This window comes from Sinohyriopsis cumingii, chromosome 19, assembly GCF_028554795.1.
Source record: "Sinohyriopsis cumingii isolate HCF-2022 chromosome 19, ASM2855479v2, whole genome shotgun sequence".
In the NCBI taxonomy this organism is placed as follows: domain Eukaryota; kingdom Metazoa; phylum Mollusca; class Bivalvia; order Unionida; family Unionidae; genus Sinohyriopsis; species Sinohyriopsis cumingii.
This window is the reverse complement of record NC_142979.1, coordinates 14,353,184-14,380,833: the sequence shown is the minus strand read 5'-3', so window position 1 is coordinate 14,380,833 and position 27,650 is coordinate 14,353,184. Positions and strand designations below refer to the sequence as shown.

Here is a 27,650-nt window from a genome sequence, read left to right as displayed (position 1 = left end):
TAGGCTCCAGCCTTGCAGGAGGTAGTTCTTTAACCTGGTATAGAGGAAACTGCATCTGCAGCTAATCCAGTGAAGCTCCTGCAGGCATGATTCCTGGAAACCACTTCACAAAGAAATCCAGCATTGCAAAGCTGATGAAGGGCCTCTTTCTCACATCTGTTACAACCACATTTTAAAGATGAGGTTCTGAAATATTTCCATGCTTAATTTGATAGTTACATGCTGTTGTAAAGGTGGCTTTTATGGAGGTAAAGAGTGAGTCATCCTTTTCTTTAGGAAGTTTACATTCTTCCTTGAAGCTCCAAGCTGCTTGACCAATCATTATTTCTTCATCATTCTTATGTTGTATCCAATCCGGAAGTCAACAGATTCTGTGTCCTTGTAAATCATGGCAGAAAGTTTCACAAACATGGCCATAATCTGCTTGATTAGCTCTTTTACAGGAGCAACCTTTTTGTGGATCATTGGTTCATCTGACTGCAGCTCAAGATTCACCCTATCAAAAAAGGGAATGATAAGGTCCAAGAAGCGGAGGTTCAACTTAAAAAGCTCTGGACCTTCAATTTTCCAGAACTCTCTGCTTTTTAGACTGGCTAGCTTCCACACTTTGTCTTGTCCTGACTTCTTTACTGGCACAATTCTACTCTTGGCACTCAGCCTTAAAAAAGGCTGTAAGTGGATCCCTCTGCTTAGGTACCTGTTTTGTTGTTTTTTGAAGAGACAGCCACCTAGTACTGCCATGTTTGCACACCTTAGTGATATCAACATCTGCTTCTTCTTGGTAATGTATGAATGCATGCATCCTATTGGTGCTCTTTTCCATGTAGTAATAAATGTCATGAAAGAATGATTCTACAATACCATTAAGCTCCTTGCAAGCCCATTCACAAGCTAAGTGGAGTCAATGACAAATGCAACCAGTCGCATGTAACTCTGTAACTCTGGCTGTTTTCACAGCAAAAAGGCATAGGCACCACTCTTCATTCTATCATAACATTGGTATTGTCTGTGGTCAACATAATGCAATTCCTCCGAGGGATGCCTTTTTCCTCAAATTTGTTGACAATCATGTTTGCAATGTTTCCCCCACGTTTCCTTTTCTGTATACTCCAATAGTGTTCCTTTTCTGTAGACTCCAATAGTCTTACAAGTTTTGTTCCTGTATTTACATCTTCACTATAGCAAACAACAAGTAGGTATAACTTGTCTCCTGTCATTGCTACAATCTGTAGCAATGCTAAATGGCCCACTTTTCATTGTCTGAACTATTGTTTCTGTGGAAGCTGCTGCCCTTAGCAATACGTGTTGTCCACAATATTTCTTAATGATGTCATATGCTGAATGGGATGGATGCAGGGACATAGTCCTGAAAAGGGCACCTACATAATCGGCTGCAGATAGAGGGGTATTATGTTCAATGAGAAACCCAGTAAATTTGCTTCAGCTTTGGTCACAGGTTCTTCAAGAGATGAATCCGCAACTTTGAAAAAATTTGAGACATTCTCAGTGTTTCTCTTTAACTGAGCAGATGTTAAGTGCCTGTGAAATAAAGTACATGAAATTAAAAATACTGACTCAGAAACAAAAGATAACTGTTATTTATATTTGATTTAATTTAATTGTTTGTTTGTAAGTTTTAAAAAAATTTTTATTCCATTACATGCTACTGTAATTTTATTTACTGGAATAGAATTCAGTTCTTAATGATTTTTAAAATTATTTTTCAAAGTAAACAACTAATAACAGAAACTTTGTGTCTAATGCTGACCTAGTTCCTGACCTTGATTCAGAACCATTAAGAGTTGAAGTAAATAGCTTTTTTTAAATTTTTTGTTATTCTTTCTCAGAATAAGATTCATAAAGTAGAATCAAAGCCATACTTGGAGTATGTGACAAATAAAATTTAGCAGTTGTTACAAACTCTTGGTTTTTCCAGAGGAGTGACCCACGTCCTGGCATCTGTTTTGCATTGTTGTTAGATTTATTACCGACGTTTTGAGAAATAATATTGATTTTTGTCTTAACACTTGAGAAGTTAAAGTGTTTTATGTTGTGGTCAGTTTGGAGCTGATTATTTTATTTTCTTCAAATTATTTGGATTTCAAGATTGTTTCTTCCTGGAAATACTAGCGCTCTAATTTATGGACAGAGAATTTATCAAAATTTATAAAGGATTCAAAGACTGGAATTTTATTTTCTGAGATTCAACAAAAAACTGTTGACACATCAGTACAACACTAACCACAGCATACATCATTACCTTCAATTTTGGATTTCATCGGGATTCAAACTCAGTTTCATTAGGACTTTTTATTACTAGTACTTCTATTTTTTTATTCTTTGGTTATTTTTGGATTTGACTTATAAATCTTTAAGTTCTTTTTCTAATTTTTACTTTGTTTTTCCAGGGGAAAAAATTATTCGTTAAATTTTTCCAAAGCTTTTTGTCTTCACTTTTTTCTTATTACGTTTTGTAATAGCCTAAACACAAAACAATAACAAAACATAAATTGGATTCATTGACATAAATGAGTTGCATTTAATGTTCTTACTTTTATTAAAACTTCAGGCACAATTAAGTATTTGTTTCTCTTCCCAATCTTACTGTGTATCTTAGGCAAGTAGATGCAGTTCTTAGGAAAGAGCTGATAAATCTAAATTGTTAAAGTACATTTTGGGGTTTATGGCTAAATAATAATAATAAAAATAATAATAATAATAGTAATAATAATAATAATAATAATAATTTTATTATAATAATAATAGTAAAGTCTTAGTATTATCTTCTGCAGATGTATTGATTCAACTGTTATTTATTCAACTGTACCTGATGTAACGGATCTATCAGTGTATCCCAATTTTGCTAAACATAATCATAATTTTAATGGTGTTACTCAAACTACAATTTGCAGCATAATTAAGACCATACAAGTAAACAGTAAGATTAAAAACTTACTTTTGTGACTGGAAATGTCGACAACAATCATTATGCCTGCTACTGGCAACACTGAAATATGAACTGCACGTCTTGCAAAACTCTGTATGTTTGTCACTTCCACGAGTCAGGCAAGGAAATTCTAGGCTATAAGAAGCTTGAAAAGAAGATTTATAATTTTTTGACTTTCCAACTTCAGCCACATCTCCTTTTCTTTTAGACATTGTAGAATAGAGACCACCAAACATATGGATTCAAGTTTATGTACTTTTCAAAGGACTTCTGCGCACTTCCGGTCTTACACCCTGGGGAATTTTCAAAACATTTTTTGTTAAATAAAACGAATTTTATTTGACGAAACAAAGTTTTTCCGGGAGAAGAATAATAATGTGGAAGGTGTGGTTGAATTCAGGAAGTATCCTGCAAAAAAACAAAACGGGTGGATTGGCACGTCGGGATTTCAGATCAGACAACATGGAGTCCCGAGTCCCACTTCTATAATAATAATAACAATAATGACTTCATTTACACATGGTGACACAATTAGTGGCATGGAACTCATTCTCCTTGTGGCCCTCTCTTGTATGTAGTTTAATTTCTTAGTACATCGCAGCATGGTTGTGCATACCTTTTGTAATATATAAACCACTGTTTAGCTGATAGATATTGCCTTATCTTGCTTAATAACCATAGACATTTAAACTGAATTTATAACATGATTTGAAAAAGTTCATTCCATTGTCATCGGTAACCACTTGTAAACAAATTTCAACTTTAGATTCAAACTCTTATCTTCCAATTTCACTCTATTGTTGGGATCTAATAATCAATACTTGTCTTGTCTGTGTTTACTTTCATGCCATTTTCCATACACCAGGAATCTATTCTAAATAAGGCTATCAGAACAGAGACTCTAGGGAATACTTCAAGCTATTTGGATTTGGAATAGTGGTGTCATCTGTATACAGGCTGATGGAGGAAACACAGTAACCTATTGTTAGTGGCAGGTATTTTATGAAAATGTGAAAGGGGATTGAGCCCAGGATTAATCCACGTGGTACTCCGTATGTCCTTGTTTAGAAAAAAAATGCCATTTATGTTGACATATAATTTTCTCTTTGTTTGATAGGATGTAAACCAATCAATCACTGACTTGTCATATTGACAAGTGTTCAAATTAACTTACAAGAATATCATGACCAAAGCAAGGTCGAAAGCTTTTCTAAGATCAATATATATGGAGCCAACTAATTTTCCTTGATCTAAGGCAGTAATCTCTCTATCATGGAGACCAAGGCTGGCTCATAGGAGTGGTTTTCACTGAACCATGACAGGGTTTATTGAATTAAGTTGCAGGAACCTGATAGATACATCAAAAGATTGTCATGAACATGTTTTTCACGTAGTTTGGAGAGTTGGTAAGATTGATATGGTCTATAGTTAATGACATCTTCTTTGCTGCCAGACATGTTTATGGGGGTAACTTTTGCTAATTTCCATATCTGGGGAACATTGAGGCAGATACGCTTAAATTAAATATGTAAGCTATTCTATCGTTTATTAAACCTGCAGCAGCCCTCAGGAGACATGGTTCAATATTATCTAGGAATTTTGCTTTTAATTTGTTCATTTGACATTGTAGAAATCAAATACTTTGTGTTGACTGGAATTTCCTTCTGAACATCTTAATTCTGGAAGCTATACTTACAAAAAATTTAATGAAAGTATTGCTATTTCAACATCCTCATCAATAATCTAGCCTTTCTGACCAAGTTGTTGACTTTTAGATACCCTTGTGGAATATTTACCAGCACCTAATTTGTCAAAAACAAAGGTTTCTTATTGCAATTATTTTCTAAGGCTGATTGATAGTAATTCATCTTTACTCCACTCATCATTTTGGTTACTTATGTCTCCATGTTTTGTAACATGTTTTGCAAAGTGCTTATAAACTAACAAATTTGAAATACCCAAGGGTTTCCATAGTGTCTAGAATGTCGAGAGTTAACTAATCAGGTTGTAAGTACTTTTTTAAAATTCAATGTGTCATCAAAGATACATATTTATCAACCACTTGCATAAAAAGTTGGTTTCATATTATCAAAAGCATCAAGCACCAAACATAGGTACTATACTCCCCAAAGAACATTTATGAAATCTTTCTTTTCATCATACTGCTTAAAATGACCTATATGCTATGGTTTTATAAGTTTTCAACTTTACAGCTGTTTCTAAGCAAGATTTTCTCATTAGGACAATCAGGAAATGATCGCAACGACCTATCCCACGATTAAGTATTTTGTCACATTTTCTTGCATATCTGTATTTATATAGTATATACAAGTTTTTGAGTGGTCAGTTTCTTGTCTTGGTCAGTCCACACATTGGGTTTGAATGTCTCTATGAAACTCAAACAAATAACATTTCCTTTTGGTCATCAATCACTTTATCATCTGACCTTCATAGAAGGTCACATACAGACAAAACCCACTAGGAATGACTTTGCATCTGATCCATATTGCTTCAATTTCTTCTAATTCAAGATCACATCTCCTTTCAACTGATCAATTATTTATTCCATAAACAACACACCAACCTCCTGAACCTCTATAAAGTATGAAAGGTATATCATAACAATTAACAAATAATGTCATCTGCATGATTATCATTTCACTTTCTTTCTGTTAAACTCAAATGACGTGTACATTAATGACTATAGATGATATTAATAAATTTGGTTCATCTAACTTGTTATTCATAACTTGCATATTTATAAGCCCAATGTGCAGACCTCTTCCATTAATTCCAGACCTAATATTTCATTCAAGTAAACAATACTGTGAGGGGTCAGAAAAGGAATTAGTTCCATCATGAATTTTTAAAGTGGGTAATGACTTTGATCCTAGGTTCAAGACCACTTTCACTGACATTAAATGCTAGAGTCATCAAACTGCAGAGTTTTATTTATGGAAATTTCCTTATGTTTTAAGTGTCTTTTCTTTTAGGAGAAGAATCCCTGATATCGGAAAAGCCAAGTGTTTAACTGCAAATAGTAAAGCAGTGATACCCACTCTGATTTTCCTAACATGTAAAGTCAATGGCAAATCAACAAAAAATAATACCCATAAATCCATTACCTATAGATCCTTTCAAAACTTTGATACTGTTAAATTCATAGAAGATCTGAAACAGATTTCATGGAAAACAGTCCATATCTTTGAAGATACTGGTTATGTTCTAGATACTTGGACAGATCTGTTCAGCAATATAGTGAACAAGCACAACCCTTTAAAAACACACAGGATGAAGAAAGACCACCAGCCAGGCTGAATCTCCCCAGAAATTTTAGAAGCAATAAAGCAAAGAGACCAACTAAAATCAGTAGGAAAACAAACTGAATATAGAGTTTGGTGGAATAAAGTTAATAAAATGATACATCAAGCCAAACAAGCGCAATATAAAAAAGTGCTTGATGAAAACCAAAATAATCCCAAAGCTATCTGCAAAGTGTTTACAGGGTTTGGTGCAGGCAAATGTAAGAGTAAAGCTGAAATTTTATCCCTCAATCATGAGGGCATTTATACTGATAATCCAACTGACATCTCAAATATTTTTAACAACTTTTTTGTTCAAACTGCTGAAAAACCTAAAGAACCCAGAACTTCATCTGATCATCTGGAACTCAAACATTTCTGTGCTAAAAAACTACTAAACAATATAAAGTCTGAAATTCCTGAAATGAGTCCCAAATTTGTGTTGAAATATATTTAAAAAATGGATGATGGTAAAGCTACAGGACTTGATTTGACTGGACCAAGGCTACTAAAGGTAGCTACACCTGCAATTGTAGAGAGTATAGCTTTCATTTGCAATGAAAATATTAGGTCTAATAAATTTCCACAAACATAGAAAACTGCCAAGGTTATACCATTGCATAAAGCATGAACAAAAGATGATGTGAATAGCTACAGATCCATCTCTAGCCTTCCTTGTCTCTGCAAATTACTAGCAAAATATGTACATAATTCTTTTCTCAACTATTTGAACACTTATGATCTTATATATGATGATCAGTATAGCTTTCACCAGAATCACTCCTGTGAAACTGCACTTGTATCTTTGATTGATAAATGGCTGAAAGCATTAGATCAAGGAGAAATGGTAGGCATTATTATGGTTGATTCTCTTAAAAGTTTTTGATCTTGTAGACCATGAAATTTGGCTTGAAAAACTAAAAATATCAATGCAGTGAAAACTCTCTAAACTGGTTTACCTCTTACTTAACCAACAGAGTGCAAAAAGTATCCTTAATTGGTCAACTTTCTGAAAGTAAAAATATTAACTGTGGAGTACCACAAGGCTCTATCCTTGGACCTATGTTATTCATTCTATTTATCAATGATTTACCTCTTAAGATTGGAACTTCAGTTTCTTCCACTGACCTCTATGCAGATGATACTACACTGTCTGAGATGGATAAAACCAAAACAGTACTTGAAAATAACTTGCAAGATGCTCTCAATAGATTTCAAGTATGGTGCAAGGAAAACAGTATGATCATAAGTACAGAAAAAAAATGAAAGCCCTACTACTTACAACACAACAAAAAAGAGCAATACTAGATAGTGACAAACTCCAGGTTCTATTTGACAATGTGAGCCTCTATATGACCTCTCAAGATAGAATTCTTGGCGTATTCATGGATAACAATATTAGTTTGGTCTATTCACATTAAACATGTTACAAAAAAGGTTAATTCTTATCTTTAGCTACTGAGGAAAATCAAAACATACATTCCTCTTCAGTATAGGGTCATCTTTTATAAAAGTTATATTCAGCCATATCTGGACTACTCTAATGTAATTGGGGTAATACCTCTAATTCAAACATAACAAAACTTTTAAGACTCCAAAAAAGAGCATGCCATTTAATTCTAGATCAAAGTATAGACAATTTTCAGGATGCAATGAATAATATAAAGGTTTTAACAATACATGAAAGAATATTTCTTTGAAAGGCCAAATTGATGTATAAAGTATCCAGAAAAAGCCATTCATGTCTATCTAAGCAATATCTTTCACCAAAGAGATGCTGATGGAACTCCAAATTTAAGGTCCATTAGAAGAAAAAATTACATTATACCAAGGCCAAAGAAGGAATTGTTTAAAAAAAGTTTTCAATATACTGGTCCACTGGTATGGAACAACATTTCCAGTGACATAAGGCAGGCTCCTAGCATTTCATCTTTTCACAATCAATGTCTTAAATGGATGAAATCTTTAGAAAATTGAATGGTTCTAATACAAAAAAATACCGCCTGCTTTTCTGTAATTTTGCATCATTTTCAAAGTTGAATTTTCCAATGCAGGATGATATTTTATGTTTTATATATGTTTATGTTTTCACTGATGCCTGTGCATGTGTTCCAGGCTTGATACTTTGACTTTTAAAATTACTTAATTATTTAGTGTCAGCAGTCTAATTCGGGTTTCCTCTGAATATTCCCATCCCATTTTTCATATTTGGACATTTATGTTGGGGTGTTGGGTAACTGCATTTGCATATAAAAACTTTGGAATTTGCTGCCACCATGCGTAGCAACATACGGTAGTCACTTACCAGTGGGCCTAGCAAATTTAAACTTATGTTATATTGACTCATACCTGCACAAAATCCATAGGAAAAGGATTGATTTTCTCAGAAATGGCAAGTATTATAAAAGTTGTCTTTAATCCACTGACAGACTAGACGAAACTATGACACAGATGAAACCTGACCCTGTACTCGCCATCTGCAATACTAGTCACATGACTTCACAAATGTCAAACAACGACATTGGAAGTCCAGTAGTCATGTGCTATCAACAACAAACTCCTTTTTAATGCTGCTGTACAGAAATTTAATTCTATTAAATGAAAGTCAAATACTTTTTGTAAAAACCATCAATCTGTCCAGTCTGATTTGTCAAGCAGAGAGCACATGTCAACGTGGTAGTCCCATGATACAACAAAACTCCAGAAGATGTTCTCAGAATATATAAATATGGAGAATTTTGTGTTTATTTTTATTACAACCAGTATACGACATTCATTTAATATCTTTTTCTTTACAACATTTGAAAATATGGGTTGTTAGATTTGTGTACTCGTGCAACTAGCAATGCAATGAGTACCAGTCAATATTTCATCGATGCCGTAATTTTATCTCGTCTTTCAGCAGATTAATCAATTTCATGCATGTATCACTCAATCTAACAACGTTTAAGTTTGCTCGCCATTCCGGTAAGCAGCTACACTTTGCCATGACCATGTTGGCCTCTTGTGATGCTAGACTGGTTTTCATACCTTCTATGTAACGAAAGATATGGATATCAAGCTGAATTTGAAAATAAAAGTCTGCAAGAGGATTCTGATCTACTTGCATTTGGATCAACTCAGCATATATGTTTATTCCATGCACCCTCCGAATATTCTTGTTAGAACTTGATAAATTTAACTCGCGATCAGTTTAGTTATCACTCAATTATGTAATTGTTTCGGGCATCAAGTGGTGGTGGAAAATTCTGGGTGTTTTCCGACTTTCATAAATATTTGCAAAATTCAACGACTTTTCACGGTCAGGAAACAAATTATCATTTCTCACGACTTTTTCACAATTTCCTGGTAGCGTGGGAACCCTGAAAGCCATAACAGGATATCATGTGATGGATTTTTAATTCTAGCAAAGACACACACACACACACACACACAGTCAAACCCACTTATCTCAACCTCAGTTATCTCGAGAGCCTGTGCATGTCAAGTGTTTTAGTCCGGTCCCAAAAAATCCTTCCTTGTTATGCTAAGTTTTCCCTGCTTATCTCGACCCCTGCTATGTTGATAACCCTGTTACGCCGGGCATAAGTTTCAGTCCACAGCAACATATGGACCTGCTTAATTCAATAAAATTCAACTTCTATTGTCCATCTCAGAGAAATTTTACAAGAAATGATCTAGCACTTCTGCTATTACTGGTACCTCATAGCGGCAAGGAGAGAAAAAGACAGTACAAGACCAAATTTTACTGGTACAAATGCTGATCAACCAATATCATCAATGCATGGTTTATCACTTGCATAAAGTGGAGATAATTATCTTTAAAACAATACTTCAGAGTAAGGAATCTAAATGAATGCATTTCCAACCTTTATATAAGTGCATGTAAAATTGACATTATCATATGTCAACACCACAACAAGATAGTTTGTCCAACACAGCATTGCAAATTTGATCTTATCTGTAACTTGGAAAATTATCAGATTAACAACATTAATTGCAGCTAAAAATACCTTATTTGTTTTACACAATATATTTAAAATGAATTCGATAACAGTTAAACTGTTTCCATGCTTAGTGCGAGTGTAAGCCTTCATCTTCAGCATGGCTAGATCATGTGACTCACAATAATCTATAAATAGAAACCTGCAAAATTCTAAACCAAACTGACCCCCTCCTCTTCGACCCCATCCTCCCAAACACTTGGTTATTAATTTGTTTTGAACAAGAGTAAATAAAAACACCAATGTTGTTTTGCTTTTTTTTAATCCAAAGTCTTGCAATCCATCAAAGAGATTAGTCGACTTTCCTTCTAGTGCTGTGTTCTTGCCGATGGTCACTGATCAAAGTTGTGAGGGATATCAGACAGCTGTATGAGTGGAACAGGTTGGTTTCTTACAAATCTTGATGTTAACTTTTAAAGACTTGAAACACATTTTACAGATTGTCAGAACATGAATACCAACAGACTCATCTTTTCCTGGTACAGAGGCTAATTTTATTGGTAAAACCAGGAATATACCGGTGTAAAGGAACCACTAACAATCAACAAAGACGATTGATTTTCACACACAATATTAGTCAGTTACAATTTTCTCCAAGTCACAAGTCAACTCTAACAAAAGAAAATACTTTTTAAAAAAGGTCTAGTCCTACAATTACATGTACATAAATTGGTGTAAATTTTGGACAGCATGAGAAAATCATTGTCGTCCTGCGGCTACCAAAGGGATCAGACTATTCACAGGGAAATTAAAACTTTAAACCATTTACATTGTTGCAGTAACTTCTTTTTTTCTTCAACCATGCATTAGAAGTGCCATTTGTTATTAGAAACAAAACTCCTCATTTTTGGTACTTCAGATGCATAATCATTGTTCTGCAGTAGATTTGTCAACTAAACCCTGATATCTTGGGACCCAGTTATGTCAAAGAATTTTTGACACCCCCAACGAAATCAAGATAACCAGGTTCGACTGTATATATATATATCTATATCTATATATATATATATATATATATATATATATGTATATATATATATCAGAACAAAATCATCATGACAGGATCGTTTCTGTCAAATATGGTTCCATGGCTGTCACTGGTTTGTCATCAAAAGTAATGTTTGAAGACTTTTCTAGCTTCTGTAATGGTCATATCTGATAGCTTGTTGGTAACATTAATACAAACTTGAAAACCATTGTGCAAGAATGCTTTCTTTCAAGCTTGATTAACTTGTTTTTAGCATTTTATAGAAAGAATAATTTTGATTTCTACTTTTTTTATTTTGAGAATCCATATTCAATGATCAATCAGCAACATTTATGCAAACTTGAAAGTTCCAAAATGCTTTTCATCAAATTCAGTCAAATTCTGTTCAGGATTTTATAAGTTATTATTAATGTATTTATATTTTCAAAACTAGAAGTCTTATTTGACAGTGAATTGGCATCACTTGTACAAACCTGAAAGGCCTCCAAGCCGGGATTCTTTCCTGAAAATGGGTCAAATTGTGTAAATTTTTCAAAAACATTATCTATGGCCCGGTGAGCTAAAACCTAGATAGTACCTGTCCAGACAGATCAGTTGCTTTCTCAAGATCAACATATTCTCCTTCCTTGCTAATCATGCCAAAAGCAATCTTTGTATCACTGTTCTTCTCATCTTTCTTAAATTTCAACTTTGCCAAGCTGTCAAATAGCTTGATCAGGTGTCGTGAAACCTGAAATCAGAAACAACATGGAAATGAAGATTACATAAAATTTCCACTTTTTTCAAGTTTGTTTTACAATTTTAATCAGGGCCCCAAGTGGCCAAATGGTCTAAAGCACTCACCATTATGGATCACTGCCACCTCACCTGTCTGTGTGGGTTCGTGTCTCTGGCTCGGCAAATGTGGGTATGGGGGAAAGCTTGCCATTCGTTTCTCATGGGTCAGTGGTTCTTTTCGGGGTTTTCCCGGGTTCTTCCTCCACCATTTATACTGGCCACCATGTATAGCTTATCCTGTGCTGAAAACTTGCATTGAACCCTACAAAAACAATTTTAATCTTCACTAAATCATAAATATTACTGAAAAGATAACATTCCAAACAGCTCACAATACAAATTTAAATACCACATAATATCAATTGCTAAAAAAAAAAAGAAACAAGTAAACAATGTTTGTTATTTACAAAACAATACAAGCACTGCTTTTTTTTTTTGGTGGGGGGTATCCAATGCCGTTGTGCAGCTTACTCTTTTTTGTGGTGAAAAAGCTTTGTCCGTTTTAAGTGAATACATCTGCCAGTAAGGTGGAGAAGTGTCCCAAGGACACGGTCAACTCATGCACCTTGCATGCCCATGTGCAGAACAGTTGTCTTTTTCAGAGATGATGATTATTCCAGGCATTCAGAAAAGGGTGGGTGAAGCGGCATTTGGCAATAATGATAGGTTAGTATAACATAATTAAAATTAGTTTGACCCTATCACCACCACCGTCACTGAAAAAGATCATTGTCCTGTGCATGTGAGATTCACAAGTGGACCATGTCCTAATTACAATGTTCCATTTATGTGACAATGTATTCACATTAAATAGTGGATGAGGTTTTGGGCATAAAAGAGATGTTTTCAGTTTAAAACCATTGCTCAGCACAGGATAGTTTATACATGGCAGCCAGTATAACTGGTGGAGGAAGAACCATGAAAAACCTACATAAGAAGCTCAAAGAACCTGGTGGAAGAAAATAGTAAGAACCATTAATCCACAGAAAGTTACTGGCAGCCATCTCATATGCACAGTGGAAGAGCCCGAGAGTCAAACCCATGTGGGCAGGTGAGATGACAGCGGATAAAGGTGAGGACTTTAAAGCATTCGGCCACCAGGGGCCCCTCACAAAACAGTAAGCCAAGCAATAGCAACAGATTATGTATTACAGCTATTAAACTAGATTTACCCAGGTAAGATAGCTGAATGGTGTTTGTGTTTGTGTGTGTGTGGTTAGGATTTTTAACATAGCTTTAACAATTTTTCAGTTATACTGCTACGATGTCTGCAGTGTGGCAGTTTATAGTGGTGTCCAGCAATGGGGCATCATGCTGCAGACATGTAGCATATGTTCCACCCAGTCACATTATCCTAACACTAACCTCTTAATGCTTAGCACCAAGCGAGGCAGCTGTTAGTACCATTTTTGTAAGTCTTTGGTATGACTCAGCCAGGGATCAAACCCACAACCTCCTGCTTCTAAGACAGACGCTCTAACCACTAGGCCACCGGAGCGGTGCATAGCAGAACAGATAAATGCAACCATGAATTTAATGGTGCAATCAAGTGATACAGAAAGGACATATTTGGAAGTTAGGACATAAAAATAAATGAAAGAAAAAAGACTGTGTATCCAATTAAAAATTAACACAAAAACAACAACTTTTCTCCTGCTTTCCAAGGCAGTAAACTATATCAGCAGATGAGTTATTGATAAATTCCAAACCAAATTTAAAACAAATTATTTTTAGCACCTCCATTGAACCATTTCAATCTCTTCATTCAAATCAAATTGGTGAGGGACCAATTTTCACAACAGCATTCAAGTCAAATTATTTTAAACATTCATACCTGCCCTATTCCCTGACAGTGTTGGGGAACTTATGGGCTTGAATTGTGTTTTTTGAGGTCCCAAGAGGGACCAGTGCATAAGAACTAAAAAATGTCACATCCCATTTAAAGGAAGTTATCTTTTCACAAAATTACTGGGAATTCAAATTTTCTCACCAGGAAAATCAGTCAGCATAGGTACATTGTAAAAGCCACTGAAACAGACAATGCATTTTCCTCCATATAGGACCAGCAGCTGGGAGAAGTACATGATTACGCTTTGAAGTTTCAACTCAAGAAAAAAGAAAAATGCTGTTCTTTTAGCCATTTATACATTTAGAACTTTAATAAATTGGAAAGAAAAAAAAGTAAATGCAGTTATTGCCTGTAAATTTTGCATCAGCAAAATTCCAGTCATTCTGACAATTACTATGCCAAGATAATGCAACAAAAAAGTTTGAAAAATAAATTCTATCAATCAAAGGGGCAGGGGTAGGGGATAGTGAAGACAATGGTAAAACGATTTACGTGTAGGCATAGAATTGGGTGAGGTATCTCACTCAAGTAATTCAGTGCCCGCTATGCACTATCATTCCTATGAGGAAAATGTAGTAATCAAATAGTAGTAGAACATAGTGACCGAGTCAAAGTTTTTACCCATGTGAATTACCCCCACCCCAGATCAATATGGATAAATTCCACAAGAAAAAAAGACATTAAACTATAGGAAGTGCAGGAATAAAGCTAGAACTTGATTGCAAAGAATACCAAAAGCAGCCTAATGATGAAAGTAACAGTACCGAGACAAATGTGGAAATATCTAAAACAGCCGTCAGGTATTTTTGTTAAAAATAATTGTTCTTTTCTGTTCTGCAGTTTCTTAGCAAACAGATCTGTAAAGTTTTTTAATTAAATTGATTAACCTTTCCATTGACACTTAACAAGTTACATATCAATTGTAGTATTTTACATATAATATTTTGCAACAACATGTCGTTTCTTTACATTCACAAAATAAACATATAATAAACCCACAACACAACATTGTACAATTAATTTCATCAAACCCTGTAATGAAGACAAATACTTGCCACAGAGGGATTGTTGCCATTGGACAGAATATCCAGCAGATCAGCTGAAGAGACGAAGTAGAATCGTGGGAAGGCCAACCTTTTGGTCTCTAGGTACTCTGCAAGAGCCTTTTCACACAAAACTAGATTTGTCTGAATGGTCTCCAACTTCTCATACAGTTTTGGGATGCTGGTGGCTACAACAACATTCTTGTTCTTCTCTACCTGTGAAACCAGTTCCTGAAAATTGCAAAGATTTGGACCAATAACTGATGTTTCAAAAGCTCAAATTAAAAACATGCATTAAGAGTCACTACCCCAACCCACCTCTGCTTGGGATGCACTGCTTACCATATTACAACTATTCATCGGAAAAGCTCAATAGAGAACTCATTTGGCCCTGAATTTGCTTTACTTTTGCTTTGGTGTTTTAAGGAACAGCAACAAAAGTGGGCTATTTAATGCTGAAGCAATATTAACATTCTTGTTCAAAGATGCACCCCATGTAGTCTATCAGAGCCTTTCTCATATTAGTATTCAAATCTGCATCCTCTCCGGTTCAAGTCTGATTTGCAACCACTAAACCAGTGTGGCTCCTGTCTCCTTAAATCGCCTTTTACATCATACTTTACTTTATTAAATTTTAACTATTCAACAATTTCTATCAGTGTTTAAGTTACTGCATAACATTACTCTGGATATCAAGATTGTTTAAAACTGTTATACACAGATGATGTTCAAAATAAAATAATAGCGTTCAGACACTTCTCATTTCTATCTACTCATCAATCATGATCCAGAACAACCTAGTGAATAAATACAGGATCTCAAATGGATAATGATTTAATACTGAATTTATGAAATGAGTTGAATAATGTCCAGCTTTTGTGAGTCTTGGCTCGCAAAAGCTGGACATTATTTGACAAGTTTCATAAATTTAATATTAAATCATTACCCATTTGAGATTCTTTATATCACACTTATTTCAGTGAAATAGATGGAAAGAAGAACAAATAATATCATTCATTCTGACAGGTGTAGCATCATTCATTTGTTGTACATAAAAAAGTCACAACAAAAAGTTCAACTAGTATTGACGTTTAAAAGTAGATTATACTTTTCATACAAACTATAAATCAAAGAACAAGCATCCTCATTTTTAAACACAGATTGTCCGATGTGTGATGTCACATTGCACTCCTGTACAACTGATGATACATGTTTATGTAACCTTAAAGTCTCACTTTCACAATTAAACATTACATTGATATCGCGATATTCATGTGAAAGAAGGTTTACTGGATGCAGAAATTCCCATATTTACAGCAACGTATTTGTGACTGGATATTTGCAGTGTTTGATTTGGAACAGTAGACTACAGAATATGCAAATAAATTTCATTTTGAATCGCATCACATATTCAGACCTGCCAACCCTGACGAGTCAGTCTCAGAAAGGCAGTTAATTCTTTTTTGATCATTTTTCAGTAAGGTGTTAACAAAATATCATGAACTGCTACTGGAAAGCTGGAATTTGAAACATGCAGTGACAATAAACATTATTTTCAACTGAAAAGTTTGTAAAGTATGTGTAGACATTATATACCACTAGTACAGTAGCACAACCTTCACTTCCAAACCCTATGCAGCTCAATGGCTTGTTGCTATCTCTCAACTATACGTAATTCTTGGAAATTCTTTTCCATTTCACAAGATGATGGCAATCATATCTCCTGCCACGAGGCATACTCAAATTGGCACATAATGTCCAATAAATGCAATTGTGTCCCTTCCAGCTTTTATTAACAAGAATCTGAATATTCCTTTTCATTCTTCTGTGTTGATTATTAACAATTTTCACGAGGCTTATTTTGCTTCCATCTTAAACATGCATCATTTGCTGGGTGCCATTTAAATTTTTTAAATATAATGAACAGTTTGATCATGCAGACACTTTGCATGAACAAATCAGAGCAGTTTAAAGCTTCTGGGGTGCTGCTGTAAAGTTAGTCTGGTTCCCTGACTCATTTCACTAATTTTAACATGAAAACCCAATCCAAATCAAACACATATGAACCAATTATCTGAATTTGTTAGCAAAGATCATTTACCCATAGTTTTTGCTTTTATGCTTTAAGTCCATATTTTAAGGGTAATTTTCGTAAGACTTATTACGGCAAAATCATAAGGGTTGGCAGGCCTTACGATTGGATAAACTTCTGTCAGTTTGGAGACCAGTTTATGTCCACATTCTTCTGTAACAGAGGCGAGTATATTTACTTCTGTAAGTTAACATTTAAACCACGCATGTATATAGGGTGGATTCCATGCTTCAAATATACCGCCTACCTCAACCCCCCACCCCACATAAGCAATACCCATAGTTTTACTTCTTGTTATTGTTTTTGTATTGTGGATTTAGCCATTTTCATGTTATACGTTATACATGACATAACAAACCCCTGTGGGGGTAAATTAGCCACATTGAAACAGACAAGACCATTTTTCCCCAATTCCCTAACATGAGTCTATTTGAAAAATGGCAACCAAAAACATTCACTGAAAACAAAAAAATTCCAGAAGGCAGAGTTTACAAAGTTTTCCCATGATTGCAGCCAATCAGTAAAGAGAATACTGCACAATAATTTCATGAGCTTATTTGGACCAATCAGTAGTTGTTGTTGTTGTTATAGGGTTTAACGCCATTTTTCAGCACAAGATAGGCTAGACATGGCGGCCAGTATTAATGGTGGAGGAAGAACCCGGGAAAACCCCAGAAAGAACCACCGACCCACGAGAAGCTACCGGCAAGCTTTCTCACATATCCACATTGGCCGAGCCCGAGACTCGAACCCACGCAGATAGCGGTGAGATGGCAGTGATCTGTGACGGAGAGCGCTTTAGACCACTCAGCCACTCGGGGCCCCGGACCAATCAGTAACACATTCAGTGATATTTTAACATGTGGTAGTATCAAAAATATGAAACTGTACATACTATATTAAAGAACTATACCTAATACGTGATAAAATGAAGATACAAGCATTTGGCTGTAACTATCATTGTCTATCCATTCCATTTTCAGACCCATGTGGAATGTATAACTGATATTTGTTTAAATATTCTTGACATCACATTTCTCAGCAGTGATCATTTGACTCTCCCACTTTCAATTTAATAACATTGCCTTCTCTTGTCCCTTTAAACTGCAAATGTCTATGTAATTATGCACTTTTTGCAACAATATATTCCTTCATTGACAATATTTTTGTAGTTTCAATGTTCAGTGTTTTCAAAGTAAGTGAGGTTGTCATGTGCTTGGCTGGTGCACTCTGGTACCCTTCCAAGTACAGTTGATAATTGAAAAGAGAGAAGCCAGAATAACTAACATACCCTTTTCACTTTATGGGAAGCAAATTTCACAATGATCAGAGCTGAACAATATTGTGCCTCTTTGCAGTTAGCTATTCTCAACTTGATAATTACTGGTGGTAATAATAGCTAATAATTATCACAATGACAAAGCTTAACCTATTAGGAACACATAGCAAAGGATAATCAGTTTAATTACTCTTTGTATGGATTAAACTTGGGTACTTTTATCAGCATGTGGAAACAAATATCAACATGATGAATTTAGAAATCAATCAATTATTCATGAGATTTCTATCTGAAAACACCGTTATATGCCCCCTACATAAGGAATATATTGTATGGTTATTGTACCAATATCCTAGTGGCAGTAGATAGATGACCATCCCTGAGGGGTACTTTGAAAATAAATGTGTCAGTGCCATGGGATTCTGGCTAAATGAAGTGAGACTGCTGGTTGGGCCATTCAAGAGGGGAATCACCACAATAGAACTTTTCTGTCTTGCCTGTGAGGTATAATCCAGAGGGGCAACTTTTCTCACAGTTTTGTCAACAATGTTAAGTTTTTACATTTGGCTCATTTTTTCCTCATAGTCGTGAAACATGATAAATGTATTCATCTTGGAGGACAGTCCCTGCACTGGCAAAACTAGCTGTGACCAACATTTCACATGCCACTGAATATAGCATGTTTTGGTATTTAGCTCCATTTCCATAAAAGTTGTATGTAGTCATGAAACTTGATGACTGCATTCATCCTAGAAGATACAACTCACCAAAGGTAAACATAGGTAAAACTGATCTACATTTCCAGGACCTACATTAAGTTTTTGCATTTAGCTGCATCTCTGAAACTGTTGTACTTAAGCATGAGACTTTTGGGGTATATTCACATTCAATGGCACCACTCATTACAGGCAGAAGTGGGTCACACAACTTTTGCACAACTTTTAAATAGTTTTGGATTAATGCCATGATGCCACAGCAAGACATAGCATTCCAAAGATTCCTTGTTTTGGTGGTGGAGGCTCAGGTAGGGGAAAGATGCCCACAAGCTAGTCCCTTAGAAACATGAACATTAGAGCAGTAAACTTAAGCTTGTACCTGGCATTGGACTAATGATTTTATTCTCCCCTTGAGATGCTTTCCTTCTTTTGTTTATACCACAGAATCTATTAATTGTAGTGGGCAGACAGTCTATACCTTGAAGTTGCTGTCAATGCCATCAAATCTCTTAGAGTCCTCAGGCAGCTGATTTCTTATATCCTCGGAACCAATGAAGATACTCTCAAGGTGTGACCAGGTTCTCTGCACCTCCATCCAGATGTGTATTACCTGGTCTGCTGTAGACAACTTCTTTTGCCAGGTAGAAACTTCATTCAGAAAGTGTGCTATATACTTGGATGTCAGCATATTTTGCAGCTGGACCTATACAACAGGAAAAACATTACTATGAATGGCACATTACACACCCACCACATGTTTAAATTCTTCCATGTTGATAAATGAATCTTTTTTTAAGGAAACAATTCTTCTTTCAGTAACCTGACTTTTGACTTCAAACTAAATAGGCTTCTCCCTTTACCCATGTGCAAGCCAGCCTCTGTAGCTGGTCTAGAACTGTAATATAGACCTGATGTTAACTGTACAAAAATCACTTGTCTTTTGTTTCTATTTCAGTCACAGTGGCCTTGACTTTTAACCTCAAATTCAAAATGATTCTTCCTTACCCCAAGTGCAAGTCATCTGGTTTTGGGGGGTGCTCACCAGCTATTATGTACTTTTGAGAGAGTGACGTATGTAAGGTGAAGTTGTTTGCATTTCAAACATGCACAATGGAGAGAATGTTGGCATACCTCTATGCTACATTAATGTAATGTGGATGATATTGTTTTGGATATTGTACTTTTAGAAATTGTACATGATCTAAGGACAATGCTAACTAAAATGACTGCTCCCTTGTGCTAAAACAATCAGCCTGAATTAGTCTAAAGTAAACTATGCATAGCAGCTATTAAAATAGGGAAACTGAATTTTGACACACTAGACAATACCACCTTCTAAAAGTACAATGAATGAATTACCAAATATATAAAGTGTGAAAACGTTATCGGCTCTCTTTTTATACAATTTACCTCTAGTTCAGGAAGTGAAAATGACCAAGTGGAGCTAGCACTATTTTGAAAGGCATCTAGACAATTTTCTGGGGGGAAATCAGTATTTTATATAGTGGTTATCATATTCTTGATTATATCAAAATGAAATTAGCAGATGGTACCTATTTATGTTTTTTGTTGGATAATGATGATGATGATGAAGACTTGATGGTTTTCAAGCTAACTGGACATGTGAGAAATACAATGCTCATATAGTTTATATTTATATTGACACTGGAGGGATGGTGATTCAACACTCAGACAAAGCTTCACCGTGTCATTATTTTGATCTGAAATGAGTTTAAGATCTTGGGCAACATTTAGCCACAAAAACAAATATTTACATACAACAGCAGCACCCACCCTCAACACCAAACCAGACTCCAAATAAAATTCCAACTATGATGACATTTATAGATTTTTGTTTTTGGAAGGATGTTTTATGCCCCTCATCCATTAATGACTATACCAGGGACCAAAACATGGATGTTTGAGACTAATTTCAGTAACATTATGTCTCATGATCATTTCAATCAAATGTGAAACTACTTGCCATTCACATATTTTGATTTATAAATTATGTGAAGCACCTTGCATTTCCTCCCTCCCATGCCACTACATGTTGCAATAACACAGATAAACAAAACACTTATCTCATAATTGAATTACATAAATTAACCTTACATTCTTATTATATATTCCTCTTTATTCATCATGAGCAATTTATCAAACGAACAAAAATATATCCATGAACTCCATACATGTCGTGTATGCATCCATACTACAGCATGCATCACTTATGACAGGTAACACATGACACATTGTTAATTGACATGAATATAGAGAAATGAATTGTGTTTGGTTCTATGCCAAGGTTACAAAGCAAGCCAACCTTGGGAGACAAGTTTTGATTCTTTTAAGTGTGACAATTTTTTTTAAATACCAAGTCAGCTGACATAGAAAAGCTAATTTTGGTATCTTGTTACCAGTATTCACTTGAATTTTGAAAATATATTGAAACAATGGACAGCTTTTAAATTAATACAATCTACTGCCTCATGCAAAGACATCGATGACCCATTGTTTCCCAGAAGATTTGGAGTTGTTTCCCAGAAGACTTGGAGGAGACAATAAAAAATAAAATCATTCAATGAATTTGCAAAGGCAGAAGAGAAGAAGATGATTTTGCCAACAATATGATCATCAACATGTATGAAACTCTGGTGTACTTTGATTTCATTCCTGGACAGACTGTTAAGAATGAGGTTAAAAGTGTGAGAATTTGTACAACTGGTGCAGATAAACAATCCTTTTTTCTTGCAGTTTCTACTTCAGGAGACATGTCGTCTCCAATGATAATTTTTCACAGCACGATGACGCTAAAAAATATTCATGCGTTCAAAGTATGGATCGTATGTGGGCAGAAGGGTTGATACGTTGGTATCCTACTGCTGTGGTGGATTAAGGTGTTTTATCAAGTACACACTGTAATATTTGTTAAAATAAAATTTAAATTTGAGTGCATTTTCTGACATGTAATTTTCAAATGATTTAAAGGTGTCCCACAACTTCCATTCAAAAACACGTGTTCCAGAAAATACGGTGCACATAAAAATTACTTTTAAAAAATAATTTATGGTGTACCAACAAATACAATCTCCCAATATATGTGGTAAATATGGTACCTTTTTTTAATGATCATATGAAAGTCAGTGATATTGTTTTCCCTGCACTAAAGAATGACAGATGTCAAATAAATCGATAAAAAAATCACATTCATACCTGACTGAAGTGAAACAATCTCACACAAGTTCCATTGGTTACCCCATGCACATGTTCTTATTAACATAATTTATCATTTCTTTTGACATGCAATATAGCATTATAGAGGGATAATTGAAACCTGACAAAACGTAATTCTGGCGGTTGCTGAATGAACATGCCAAACCAAACATAATTGCTAAACAAAGCATTTTAAGATTTCATATCTTTATTTTAAATTATACTGTAATATTTGCATTAATTGTCAAAGTAGTGATTTTTTAAAAATCACAGATGGTTGTAAAAATGTCATCCTAAATACATTTCAGCTGACACATACACTTTTTGTTTGATTTCCCCTGAATTTTGACTTGGTGCACCCCTTGTGCATGCTTTTATGTCTACCACAGTTCAGTGGGGAAAAAAATCTCAAAATCCCATTAGTAGACATTCATTCTGAAAGCATTTGTAAATTAAGAAACACCAATACAATACCAAATTCCACATCCTATGTCACTTGTCAATCTTCATTTCAGCATGGATGAATATAAAGTGTATAGGAGTGGCCAATTTATGATGTTTGCCTTTTACAAAATAATGTGACCAGCTGATGTATGCTTGGTTTCCACATGTAATTATTGGCAAAAAGGATTGTCTTAATTGATCAAAAATGGTTTAAAAAGACCCATTATTTACAGAATTGAATTTGTCTGCATAGCAGCAAAAACAAATAACCAGTGTGTTGGTAAATACTAGCTTAGAGGGATATGTGTAATTCATCAATATGTGCCAGTTACTTGAGCTATCTTGAAAAAGCTAGATTCATCAAGCAGTCTAGTGCATGAAAACTGGTAGTCTTGTGATATAACAAAACTATCATTGACACATGCTCTACTATCTTTGTCAGTGACAGGTGTCTTGACCATTTTTCTTGGAATAAATATTTTGAGAATTAAGTACTTTTGTTTATTTACAAAAGTTTTGTACAATATTGGAAAAGAGTTTACTGTTGACATGTTACAGTTGGACTTCTGATGTCACTAACATATAGGTTGCAAGATTTGTGTAGTCATGTGACTAGCAATGAAAATGTTGAAAACCAGGTCAAATTTCAACACTGTCATTTTCTCTGGTCTGTTGGTGGAATAAAGACAGAGAGATTAAAAACTCACAATTTCTCAGAAAATAAAACATTTTCCTATAAATTTCATGAAGGGCTGACTCAATGTAACATTGTTTAAGCTTTCTAGCCCTACTGGAAAGTGGGTAACCAAGTTTTTGATAGACAACTGACTCTGGCTCTACATATCAGCATAAGGGGCCTCGAGTGGCCGAGTGGTCTAAAGCGCTCTCTGCTACGGATCACTGCCATCTCACCTCTGTCTGCATGGGTTCAAGTCTTGGATTCGGCAAATGTGGGTATGTGAGAAAGCTTGCCAATAGCTTCTCGTGGGTCGGTGGTTCTTTCCTGGGTTTTCCCCGGAGTTCTTCCTCCACTATTAATACTGGCCGCCGCGTATAGCCTATCGTGTGCTGAAACATGGCGTTAAACCCTACAACAACAACAACATATCAGCATAAATGTTCAAATATCAAAAATTGGATGGGAAGGGTAAGAGGAAACTTGGACTAAATGGAACAAGAGTTGAGGACTGCGACTATTATCTGCTCTTTGGCTATCAAGAGCCAAGACATAAAGATGACTGTTTCAGTTCCTGAATATATAAGTTGATAGTTCTACACATACATTTAAGTAAAGATCTATATGCTACAAAAAGTATAGTGTATTGTGAGATTTTTTTAATTAGAAAATTCAAGATCTCTTTCAATAGCTTTCTTTTTCCTTTGAAATTTCGTGTGTCCCCTTAATTGTCCCTTGCCCATAGAATGCTAGGTGCAACAAAGTCAACTATTCATTTCTCAATACATTCAGTTTATTTTCAAAAAGTGCAACCCTAATTCAGTGATTGACAAGTTACCCTTTACAGATGACTCTGATCACCCAAGTTTACCCCAACTTCTTGGTGGGACAAAGAAAAAGGAGCTTTTGCAAAACCTAAATAGGAGGGGGGAGGGGAAGGTGGTAATAAGCAAGATTATATGGCTGTTAGTATTGTTTAAAGAGGAACAAAAATCATGATGACAATATTTATTTAAAACAAACACAATGGAAATGAAACATGAAAGCACTTCATTGTAAATTTAGGTGCAAGGCATGCAAGATAGACTAGATTTGCATTCATGTCTGCAGAGTGCTCATGAAAATCTTAAAGAAAATAAAAGCTTTAAAATACTATAAAAAAAGGTCATTTTTTTCAATGTCATCAAATTGATACTAATTATCTTTTGACTTTTAAAAGGTCATACTTGTAATGCTGTCATGTAGACCTTTGCACTTCCTTTCCAACTCTGATTTAATTTTAACAAGAGCGAAAACTTATTTAGGTTTATTTTTAAGTTCAAACTACTTTTCCAGACTTTAAAAAAAAAAAACTGGCACCATAAAAGCACCTGCTATACTGTACTAAAAACTTTCATTCTGTATTCACTTTACTCACCTGATTGTCCTCCAATGTTTCAATCAATTCTTCACTTGTCTTCAGCATGGTGATGCCAGTCCTAGGATGATGTTCATGCTCAAATTCCATGGAAGCCCATGTGACATTCAGTTCCTTCAGGACCTTCTCCATGCTCATTTCCTTGACAGCTTTGTCCACAATATTCCTCACTTCATCCTCATAGTTGTGCAGGTTCAGAGACAGCAAATCTGACAATGTGGTATTCTTGTCCATCACAAAACAAACCTGTTCCATGATAATAAACAAAACCTGTCACCTTTCTTAATACATCTACATTCTCAAAAGTATTGTTAAAAAGTAATAATACAAATAATAACAAAGTTAATCAGCTTTCAATGATGAGATTGAATATGTTAAGATTACACACACATTTGATACATGCATACATAATTTTTTTAGTTTATTACACGACACCATCAATATGTTCAGTGAACTAATTTTTTAAGATACCACTAAATGATATTTTACATTCTGCACAAACCTTTGTTGCAGCCATAAGTTGTTGCCAGTGTCGATCTCTGATGGCTGGATTTTGTAGTTCACCAACTGCTTTCAGTGAGGTCAGCATGTTCTTGACAGTGTTTTCCACCCCTACGTAAGTATCCCATGCCCTCATCTCTTTATCTAGACCACGGATATCCTTTGCAAACTTCTTACAGTCCAGATCCATTTGCTCCACATTGATTTTCCTCCATGGAGTAGTCTTCCAGTCATTGATACTACTGCGAACTATAATGATATAGTCCCAAAGAGTCTTCAGCAATTTGATCTCCTTCCTGCACTGCTTCAATTGCCTGAAGTCAGGGACCATGACTTCAAACAAACCAGCAGATTCAAGCAGTGATTTCATCTCTGTTTCCATTGCTTGTATCTCTTGATGGTACTGCAACAATAAATACCACCATATAAATTTACAAGAATCATGCAGATTGCAATTTGGAACTCATGTTTTTTAAGAACACCAAGCAATCCACAATCCTTGACATTTTTATCCGTTTATATGAATAAATCCATGATGTCTATTATAGGTCACATACCAATATAAAAATAGTAACCCAGAATGATCTAATTCAAAATATCCTGTAATATCTTAATCCCAAAAATCTTAAAATAAACAATGAAAGTCAACATTTTAGTGACTCAGTATCCAATAAATGTCACTGTCTAATCTCATCTGGTACAAAGCCTAAGACTTCATCCTTGTTGTCCGAGTGACTAAATAAAGTTCTGAAATCTTCCATCATTGCCTAGTCATCATAAATACTGACTGATTCCATGTCTTTACTGTCACATGCGCAGAGTCGCATCTAGGATTTGATAAATTTAGGTACTTGCCCCCTCTGAATCTGAAAAAAAGAGGTGGCCAACATCGCCATAAGGGGGTCGGCCAGTATGGTGTAAAAAAAACTAACTGTATTCAAAAAGAGCAATAGCAAGTATAATAAATGCATTAAATGTATATAATGTCTTCTGTATATTATAGTATAACACTTAAAACTGAAATCAAAGTCTTAAGTTTTCTAATAACAATATTCTATCTACACACTAACCATTAAAGAATCAAACCATAGACTGCAAATAGTGTCACTCCTCTGGCCAATCTTAAAAAACAGCGTCGTGTACTTCCTGTGTGTCACATGCTCAATTCTGATTGGTTACAAATTCATACAAAAAAAAGATCAGAAAAGCACACATTTTCACTTCATGGATGAGAAAAAATCATTTTTCAGGAGAAGTCCAAAGCTCAAAATGAATTAGGGAAAGTATATACAGTTTCTATAACAGTTAACTTTTTACTGGAATATATACATCTGCATCCAGACTGACTGTAATTGTGACTGCATTATTCTGCAAATATGATCACTATTTCCTAAATAGCATCCTGTCCTTCCTCATCCTCCACTACCAATGCCTTGTTAAAGTTGAAGTCTCTCAGAGGAGGTCCTTCAATTGAAATCATCATAAATCTGTTGAGAACCCTTTCTTCTAGACGGCTTCTTCCTGCAGTTTTGGTTCGATTTTGATTGCTGAATCCTCTCTGTCAGCAGTTTGGTATGGCATAATCATGGCCACTGATGCCAATTGAAGAAGATTTGGAAATGTGTCTGCTTGATCTTGATGTATAATCTGCCAGAGTCCGTACATTTTGTCTCTAGGGTACATTTTTCTTTTAACGAGTCTTAACAAGAGACCACTCTGTCAAAACATGTTTTGGGTCAGATAAAGGGGGACTGATAGCCTCTTTTGATTTCTTCTCCTGACCAAGATGATCACAGAGAAATTTTATCTGTCATGACCATACATTTCTTGTTCTTCAGAAGATATGAATGTGAACAGTGTTGCTACACCACTTTTGTGACCTGTCATCACTGATGCCCCATCACTGCCAAAACCAACAACTTTTTTAAGAGGACCCTCCTTCTTTTCCAAGAACTGGACAACTTCTTTGAAAAGAACTTCAGCACTGTGTAATTGGCCTTCCACTGACACTTTACCAAGAAAATGAGTTGTAGAAACAGTCATAGTTGGTTCAATGATTCTGGCATAAATTACCAGCTTCTTGGTATTTGAAATGTCTGTACTCTCATCAATTAAGATGCTAAGGAATGGATTACATCATAATTTCTGCATTAACTCAGATTCTATCGCTGTTGCTATGCAATCCTGGAAAAAAATAAAGCTCGATGATAAATCAAAGTATAAAGTATTTCATCATTATTATTATTATTATTTTATTATTATTAAAGTATTTGAGAAATGTAAAATAAATATATTTTTTTTAAAAAAAAAATTAAAATGACCCAAATCAGATGCAAATTTTGCAAGAACCTTAACCTAAGACCATGGAGTGTTTAAGTATGTTGCTCGTGTCAATCTGGTAC

General features: G+C 35.0%; 1 protein-coding gene across 1 annotated transcript in view; it reads right to left on the bottom strand.

Moving 5' to 3' along the window:
• Positions 1 to 27,650, bottom strand: part of LOC149775161 (dynein beta chain, ciliary-like) — a 315,340-nt gene that overhangs the window by 182,735 nt on the left and 104,955 nt on the right. Inside the window, exons 16-20 of the mRNA XM_089944132.1 lie at positions 25,250 to 25,651; positions 24,748 to 24,993; positions 19,476 to 19,700; positions 14,923 to 15,141; positions 11,819 to 11,971 (exon numbers count right to left, since the gene is read on the bottom strand). Coding sequence (XP_089800258.1) covers positions 11,819 to 11,971; positions 14,923 to 15,141; positions 19,476 to 19,700; positions 24,748 to 24,993; positions 25,250 to 25,651 — 1,245 coding nt within the window. The remainder of the gene's footprint in view (positions 1 to 11,818; positions 11,972 to 14,922; positions 15,142 to 19,475; positions 19,701 to 24,747; positions 24,994 to 25,249; positions 25,652 to 27,650) is intronic.